The 9,543-nt window shown below is 44.4% G+C and overlaps 1 protein-coding gene across 1 annotated transcript in view; it reads left to right on the forward strand.

Moving 5' to 3' along the window:
• Positions 1-9,126: 9,126 nt before the first annotated feature.
• Positions 9,127-9,543, forward strand: part of TM9SF2 (transmembrane 9 superfamily member 2) — a 29,385-nt gene continuing 28,968 nt past the window's right edge. The window contains exon 1 of the mRNA XM_010578339.1: positions 9,127-9,176. Coding sequence (XP_010576641.1) covers positions 9,127-9,176 — 50 coding nt within the window. The remainder of the gene's footprint in view (positions 9,177-9,543) is intronic.

The raw sequence follows: 9,543 nt of genomic DNA on the forward strand, positions 1-9,543 counted from the left end.
ATTTTAATTTAGGACTACAAGTGTTCTGCATATTAAAAAGTCATACTATTTAGCAGACTCCCTAAACAGAAAAAAAAAAAAAAAAGTTGACTTGCAAAAATCTTGCCTCTGGCAGATTTTGGGTTGTGTTACCTTTCCATTTTCTCAGCAGCACTGCACTGTATTCCTGCTCATCCAAATCCAAGTACGGTAAACAAACACCTGTATCTGAGCCATGCACCTACCTGCCACATAGGAGTGTTTATAGATGATTTTCATTATAAGTATACTGAGATTTGCCTTGTTAGCAAACTCACACATCAGGTGAGATTCTTTTCACTACAGCCTCTATTTTCTGCTCCTGCCTGTCTGCACAGTGATCACGTATAGCATGGCAAGTGATCCTCCCAGGGAATGTACTGTAATTTCCAGAGAGAAAAGGTCACTGAGAGAGCCATCATCTTTTCACCAGAACTTCCCAAGCATTTCTGTCTCTCTCCAATGTAAATAACATGCATGGATTTTTTCCCATCTGATCAGCCTTTCTCCCACCAGTCATAAATTGAACAAGCAATTTTGTGTTTATCTGTAATCTACATAATCTTATTAACTTTGGTGAGATATGAAAGACATAAATCAGAATGTAATTTGAAATTTCCAGCATTCCTCTAGTTTACAATGAATTTATAACACAGAATAACAGAGAAAATAATTCTCCTAGCTGATGTTTTCCATCAACTTTCGACATCCTAATCCCATTGACTGTTAATTTAATTAAGTTTTAGACTAACCTGTTTAGGTTAATTTAATTAAGTTTTAGACTAATCCTGTTACTGAATGGGACATACTGACAACAATTTTTAAAGCATGTGAAGTAATGCTTTAAAAAAGATCTCAGCGGAGATCTATATAAAAATCAACAGGAGGACCCCCCCGTTCCTGGTGCACTCCTTCCCCTGAATTGTCCAAGCACTCCTAACAAGTCACTTTGCAAAGGGCAACGGGGGCACCTAAGAAAGAAGTTTAATTGCAAATGAGGGCAAATAATATTATTAAACCAGTTTGTGGGTGGGAGCTAGCAAAACGACCTCTTGTAGTCTACCCATTAGAAAAATGCGCCTCTTGATTTTTTTAATCTTTCAAATTTGGGTACTTAAGAGACCCCACCCTCTAGAATATAAAAGGAAACTTCATTATGGGAGGAGCTGCAGGGGGTTTCCTTGATTTTCCCCTTCATTTGAGAAAACAAATAGCTTCATGCAACAGATCTTAATATTTTTGTCAGCATAGGGCAGGTTTGTATTTACTGATCTGGCAAATCAGGTTCTATTTACAGTCACGCACCATTGCTACGAAGACAAAGGCATTAGTGTGAAACTACAACACTAGATGTGTAATATTGTGTTGGTTTTTGATTTCCGACTTTTTTTGTTATTCTTGGAGGAAAAAAAAGTTACCCCATTTTGTGCCACCCTCCCTCTCCACACCTTTCTTCCTCTTCTGTCTTCCACACGCTTGCCTGATCCCTTGCCTCCTTTTTACCCCACTTTACAGTAGTTTAATGAAGACCACACGTCTCTAGTTTGCCAATGAGAGTGTCATATGGGACAGAGCGGGAAGGTTTCCTTGTATTTCCTGCCTGCCAGCCACCTTTTACACCACCTTTTTGACTGTCAGGTCATCTTCCTTGGTGGCCACGCTGGCCTCTCCCCATTCTAGCTACGAGCCTCCTGCATCAGGGAGGTTTTTCATCGCATCTCCGGTGCCTCTCTGAGGAACTGACAGTTCTCCCGGGCTCCCTTTCCCATTAAAATTCCTTTCCACAAGACTGCATTTACCAATTCTTCGGGCGGGGTGAAGTCTTCTGGTTTAAGTTCATTAGTCCATCACTTTCGCTCCCTCCTCTCCTGAAACTCAAGAGCTCTGCTGATTTCTGATCTTTTCCACCTAGCAGCAGCCTCTCAACTAGTTTTCCCACGTTAACCAGCAGCAAACCACAAGCCACCAGGTACAGCTGCGTACACCTCACATCACTGAAACAAAAAGCTGCTCTTTCTCCCCAAAACTTCAGGGACGGGCTACACGGTGCAGTCGCCTGCCAAACACATATCTAGGACAGAGTTTCTGCTGCTGTGGGATGTATCCTACAGGAGGCATAGGCAGCACTTCCCCATGTCCCCTGCTGCACACAGGGACCTGGTTCAAGGTATCAGCTCGCCACGGCTGAAGCAGGATGCTTGCAGCTCTGCAATCAGCCTCCTAGTCTCCATGCAAGCAATTCCCCTAGGAGCCGGGAACCAGCTCAAATTCTTTGGCTCTGTGCTGTCCCCCAATCCCTGTTAGCCTGAGGATGTAACTGGCTGAAAAGAGATGGGTCTGTGAACTTCAGAGCTGCGTCGACATCCCCGTCCTTGTATCAACGGCCTTCTTTCCCCAGTAACAGGCAGTCAGAGTTTCAGATGCGGTTATTGATTTTGCACGGTTCTCATCCTGGATGCTGAATTTCTCTGAGGTCAAGGGAAGTGTCATCAGGCACCCAGCAACACTGAAAGTCACATGCAGGTCGTCTTAAGAAAGGGCAACAAAGAAAAAAAAGCAAAACATAACCACCCCACAAAACCAAGGCATATAAATCTGAAATGCAGACTTCAGAAAAACAGGAAAAAAGGATTTTTTGCCTGGATTTCTCCCAGAAACAGCCACTATAATTCTCCGTTAGGCTAAAGATCAAGAAAATTATCTTTTAGTTTTACCCACATCATCTTACGTAGTATTTTAAACATAATGTTATTCACCATAATTTTTCACTTTTAATTGTAAGGTTCTTTTACTTCTTAGTGTAAAGCGTAAAAGAGCTAAGTAAAGCTCTTTTCAGTGTCAAATTCCCTCAGAATTAGAGGGCTGGGTGCACTGAATTAGCATTGCATTTAACAAACATCCTGCTTCTCACCACTCTCTGTCCTGCTTTTCCTTTTCTCCAGCCATTTATTACCGTCTTTCCTTTCCCCACTTTACCTTTCAGGCTGTCAAGGAGAGAGCAGAGTCCAACTCCTGCAATGAAATGCTTCACCTGCGGAGCCTGCTGAGAGCAAAATTGATAAAGGACAGCACCAGCCCAGGCAATTTCACTCACAGCGGGCACTTGCAGGTGAAGCACTACCATAAAATGGAGCAAGGTTACTCACCCGCCGCCTCCCAGCACAAGACACCAGCTGATAGCTGCTTCCTTCGCGATCTTTTCGCCCGTCTCCTGCCAGGCACCGCTTGCTCTGACCCCTGCGCAAGAGGCAGGAATCGGCCTTGTAGACCAGCGTTTGCTAGCAGGGGGATGAGCCCCGGTAAGTGCTCCAAACGTCGGATGCTCAGCTGAAGCGTGGTCCGCTGGACGCCTTCCTCGGGCCACCTTTCCCACCGGTGACATCCCGGGGAGGATGACCGCGGTCCCACCTGCCTCACCGGGTACAAGAGTCCCATAGGGCTGTGTCCACCGCAACTGCCTGCCAGGACAAGGGTGACTTGTAGCTGTTTCTGTAGCAACTGAAAAGGGTACCAGCCTGATGCTCGGCGTAATTTAGGAAAACTTATACATCATTTTAGCTGGTGGCTCCTGTGGATCTATTTCAGCACAAGTTAGGTCCCAAGGAGTAGGGACACTATACCTCCAGCATCGCTTTGCCCCATTCCTGCTTTCTCTGCTATTTGAAAATCCTGTGTATTAGAGGACACCTTTTCACCCGCTTGGGATTTTTTTATTTCGATAGGAATATTCCTCAGAGCTTGATTGACACCGGGGCTGAGATTTTTCCCTCAGACAGGTTAGCATAAGGACTAGTCATGAGAGAAGTGTGGTGATGCAGGGTAGGGAAACTGGGGTCTGCCATCTACCCCTTTCTTCAATACTGGGAGTAGGGGATGAAACTTAAAAGCTCCAGATTTGAAACAAATAAAGAGATTTTTCTTACATAATTCATAATTTATTTGTCAAGCAAAGATACACTATGTCATAACTGAGATGAAAAATATTTTGAAATCTAAAAAGGCTTAAGCCTTTAAGAGGAACAGTCATGGTTGCAATTAGATCACACTGATAAAGCAGGATTAAAAGTTACGACAGATAACCTATCTCATACTTCAGGGCATAAAATTCCAGGAACTGAAGAGATTATTAAGAAACTCCCTTTCTAAACAGTGCTTCTTATGGAGCACTCTATAGTCCTCGTTAGAGACTTGAATACCAGGCAGTGCCAGACATCTGGTAGACCAATTCCTGCAGTATCAGTGGGGGGAAATTGTTATGACAAATACTGTTTCTATGAGCCAAAAAATACCCATCATAGTATTTACAAAATTCAAGGACTGAAATTAAGACCTAAGAAGCACAGTGCAAACTTAAAGTACATGAACGCTCAGCTCCTAATTTGGCACACAATTCCCAATTGAAATTAGTGGAAAAGTAGGAGTCTCAAAAGGATTTAACTGCTGTAATACCTTCATAGTTCTTGTCTAGATTTCCAGCAGCTGCATCCCAAATCAGCTCTGCAGCCTTTACCACGTTGTTCCAGAAGGCTTCCCATAATCATAAACGTGATTTGCTTTACAACAGTGCAAAATTCACCACCAGGAACTGGACTTGGGTAAATATCTTTGTCAATGGATGTGGCTGATTGCATGAGTTAATACGTCATGCCACAGGATACAGGGTGAGGACAGAATACTTGAGAAATGTGACCACAGATTAAATGCTAATAACCAGATGGTGTCTGTGTGTGCGTGTGTGTTCCCACACAGACTAGAATCATTTTGCTATAATTATTTCACAAAATTTTTCTTCTTTTTTTCCCCCCAAATCTAGTTCAACTCTTGTCAAAGATCCTGAACAGTCTCTTCTTGAAGGAAAAAAACCCCACAGATTCTTCTTTTCCCAGTTGATAGAAAACAGTAATCACCCAGAGTGATATTTAAGCTTGGAAACTTGGATAAGCTTGGTTATTTAAGCTTACAGTGAAACTATTAATTACTGACCATACTCACTGCTGAACAGGTAAGCAACTCAACTGATTTGGGGCTCATAGAGCTATAAAAAGCAAGCATTCCCCTTTGCTTTATCCACAAATATATTCCTGTATAAAGGTTTGTTTTTCCCAATCCCTATAATTGGTACTAATGTGAACAGCAATTATATTCTCACACACTGAGACCTGAACAAACTAATAGGTGCAGCCTGAACCAGACCCGCTCCAAACATGGGAGAAGTGGGCCAGGCAGGCAGCAATCTTCCCACACATTCTTTTGTGCTGGTTTAAAATTCACCAGAGACCTCAGAGAAAACTTACCTATAGCAACTGCTGAAGAGAGTTGTAAATGCAGCTGCTCCTGAGGCTGTTAGTGCTCAGGCTGCACTAGCTGACATGCCACGCGTGCCCCCTCTCCCTCCTGGAGAAGTCTGGTCTGTGTTTGCTGCAAGACATCGCAGCATCCCTCCTGGCACACTCATTTTTCTCAAAGCTCTGCCCCATTGCCTAGGCAAAGGAGTCAGCCGAGCTGAATTTAGCCTTAAATATACAGTGATGGCTGTATACTTGTCTCGGCGTTTTCTTTTTAGATGTAATTCAGTAGTGGTTTTTTACCTGACAGAGCTCTTCTTCGCCTATTTTATTCAGTCAGTCTTTTCTCTTTTTAATTTGACAAGTCAGGTATCAGACTGATTGCACATTTCTAGCACTATATGAAACAGCAGGAAAAAGGACATAGGCCTCTATAGTATACCAAAAGCCTGAAAGGATTTGTGTTAAGTATTAATTTGAAGCTGGTCATAAAGTCACAGGAAGTACTGGATCTAATGCCTGACCATAGATTAAAAAAAAAAAAAAAAAAAAGCCGCAAAACCAAACAGACTTGCAAGTCGTAACACCAAAGACAGCAATGGCACAACTAGATGAGTTTCTGCACGCTGTGTGACTAGTCCGAACGGTGCACTGTTTACTTAGGTAGTGAACTGGCTGCTGTTCAAGAGGATATGCTTATCCTGGAATGCTGTGGCTCTACTTTGACCCAAAGGAGAAGTATAGCTTACACATCACCAAGCCCCACAGAGTATTCACAGATTGCAGCACGGCTGCTGCAATGGTCCTGAGCTGCAGGAGGTCAACATCTACCCACCAGAGAGGACTGTGCCTTGGGAAAGAGGGAGGGAAATCAGCAGGATCTCTGCCCCAGTGCCTCACAGACAGTGCTGCCGTCCATCTGTGTGGGCTGGGGGGTGCTCATGCCATGCCTCCACTCCCACAGGTAACGTGGTCAATGATACGTTGCTACTGCCAAGGAAGCTTTGGATCCACAAAAGGACTAGGGCACTTGATGTGCTTGACTTCCACTTCAGGCACCAAGCCATAGCCTTCCTGTAACCCTGCTCTGCTGTCATCCCAGTGAGGAGGGACGCAGCCCCGTCCATTTTCAGGCTCAAAGCTCCCTAAAGGTTGTCTTCCGATCACTCGCAGAAGCACCTTATGCTTAGCAGGACTGCATTGCTCAAATCTCCAAAGGCCAAAGTAGCATCAGTCTTCGGAAACCATAATGTACCTGTTTCATCTGCAATAAGTTCTCAGACATGCTTGATACACCTGCTGGGGGGGAAATTGTTACCAGCATTCGTTGTTAGTACAGCCATCTGGGACTTTAATTCAACTTCCCCCTCCACCCTATGAGGTCCTCACCCGTACTTCTCCCTACCTAGAAAAATGACCAAACTACCAGTCTAGGGGCTACTTAGCAGGGGATTTCCCCCAAATACAAAATTTGTCATTAAGTTACTAGTGCCAGTTGTCTCAGGAGAGAAAAAGAACACGCTCATTCACAAAACTCTGTATTTTAGTTATTAGGGGAACTCATCAGCAAGAAGGGAGATTCGGGTTCCAGGCTGCAAACATATAGTTTATATTAAACATTTAAAAAAAAATAATGTGGAAATGACTAATAGCAGTAAAGTGGATGTTAGCTGTATCCAGTTAGCACCCTAAACATTATGCAACAGAGTATTATTCTGCTTTTCTGGTACTACAATCACACCCACTGAACTGTAAGCTGTGGCTATAAAGCCCGTAGGGGGGGAATCTTAACTGTGTGCTCACACCCTCCACAGCAAGGAGTATTTATTTCACAGCAAGTGGAACATCCCCACAGCTTGGCTGCTAAAGCGCTATAGTGAGAAAAACGGGTTTCAGTGCCCTCAGGAATATGCTGGGAGAAGGCACTAGCCACTGAGGTGTAGGATACAAGGGGCTTCTAAGAGTTTGTTTCTGAAATGAAGAACTAAATTACGAGAGCTGTGAATCCCCCAAAGAAGGAGGCACCCCTCGCAACTCAGACTTAAGCAGCAAAAGGTGAGAACCACCACAATAATAGCAAAAGTTATTCACAACGGTTTCTGATTAACAAAAAGAGCCGTAACATTTTTCAAGGAACGACACTTATTTTCCCAGCAGTTTCTGACCACTCTATATTCTTAGCTTTATATTTTCTTATCACAAGAATTTCTGAGGAAAAACCCCAGGCTGTTTTTTTGCTTTAGCTTCTGTTCGTTCATTAATCTCTGAAACAGTAATTTTTCCTGTGTTTTATTTCACAGTCTTGCATAACCTTGGAATTTCTCATGATAAAACTTGCGATACTTGTTCTTCTGGTACTAAAACCACACCCCCTGAATTGTAACCTATGGCTGTAAAACCCAGAGGGAGGGAATTTAAGATGAGAAATTATCAAGCAAATTCCCACTGAAGTTCTCTTTAAATTAGAGAAGATGGGTTTTGCCCAGGCTGAAATTGGATCTCAAGGACCATGGCCGTTCCTGGGACTATAACCCATGGTTATGGCTGCTCTGAAAGCGTTGCAATATTGAATTAATAACACAGCCTGCAAACTGTTTTTCCACATCACCTCTGTAGAGCAGAGAGGAGCATATGGCATCACATCCACTGCAATGCTGTTTGGACCAACTGGCAGTGCACCCCTTAAAATCGCACCGAGTCAGCAGGTTTTGTAGTCACGAAGGCAGAGCAAGACGAGGGATTTAAACAGATCACAGAGGACACCGCAACTCCTACTCACCGTGCAGCTTTTGGAGCATTCTCAAGGAAGATGAGGATTAAATGGGCAAAGGCTTTTAAATATTCTCTCATGTGAAGGAATAGAATTAGGCCCACAAAAGTAATTTGCTTGGCATATTAACCTGGGAAATGGGAGATACGTCTGAACTCCCTTGTGGCAGAAGAGAAACTGAACTTGGGTCATTTACAACCTGATTACCCTAACCACGAGTAATTTTAAATAAAAAGAGGGAACTGGGATTTCTTCTCCAGCTGCGCTTGTCACAGGGCTTGATCTTGTAATTGTGCTCTTAGGATATCTACAGGATGAGACAAGTAGGAATTAGACCTAGGAATGAGAATGGTAGATGAACAACTTTAAATATAGAGAGAGTTCAAAAATATCTGATGTATATAAATTAACATATATTTATCTAAAACTAAGAATGGCTTATGTAACGTAGAAAAGGTATAAAAATACATTAAAATAATCTTACCTAAGGACTACATTACGTGGCCTAGGCGCTCAAGTGCTCAACCCTGTATCTGGTCAGATGCTGTGTGAATGAACACACCCAGAGCTCCACGCTGCCACAGACAGGCTGGCTGCTGTAGCTGGGTATCTCCTTTATTGCTTCCTCAGGCACCGGCACATCATCGCCTTGCGGGATACAGACGGGACATCCCTTTGGACAGCCCCGCTCATTCCTCACCGACTTTACTAGCAATACCTTAGCTGCCTGAAGTCCTCTTGTATAGGTAGGATTGGGTGAGCAACAGGTCTATCTCCCGAACCCTGTAATAAATAAAGGAAATCAAAGGCGTTGTGAGAATCAAGGGAATTAGTGGAGACGCTGCAACATTTAGAAATACGGGTTTTCATTAGAGGCTGTAGTTTAGGGTTTCTGGAGCTGCACAGACCCAAACTGATGGAAAATCCTAGGAAGTAGGGAAAGGTAAAACGAGAATCTGAGCAACATCCTCTCCTACGTTATCAAACCAACAGACTTTTTTAGGGGTTGGGGTTTTTTTGGTGGGGATTTTCTTTTTCGGTAGCTCGTGCCACATGACGGCAGCCATCAGCGACACGGCGGGAACGCGGATTGGGGTTGTTCTGTAACGGATGCCCACCACGGCCCTCATCTGTCTGTCTGTCTCCCCCCGCCCCCTGGCGCCACTCAGCCGGCGGTAAGTCTCACCCCAAGTTCAGTTTGATAAACCGTGAGAGCTGTCCAGAGCGAAACCCTTGAGAATTTTTTTAAAAATAACAGTTTTTAAAAGAGCAAGGCCCGCTGAAGGGCCGCGAAGCCAGCAGGGCCTGACCGAGAACTGGGCCTAACCGAGAGCGGGGCCAGGCCTGACTGGCACGCCCCCCCCCAGGCCGGGGGGCGTGTGGGGGGTCCCACAGGGCCGCGGAGGCCCCCGTGGACGTTCCCCCCGCCGTGGGCGGGCCGCGGGTTCCCCCCCCCCCCAATCCCCCGGC

The sequence above is a fragment of the Haliaeetus leucocephalus genome, unplaced genomic scaffold, assembly GCF_000737465.1.
Source record: "Haliaeetus leucocephalus isolate CR32 unplaced genomic scaffold, Haliaeetus_leucocephalus-4.0 Scaffold626, whole genome shotgun sequence".
Lineage (NCBI taxonomy): Eukaryota > Metazoa > Chordata > Aves > Accipitriformes > Accipitridae > Haliaeetus > Haliaeetus leucocephalus.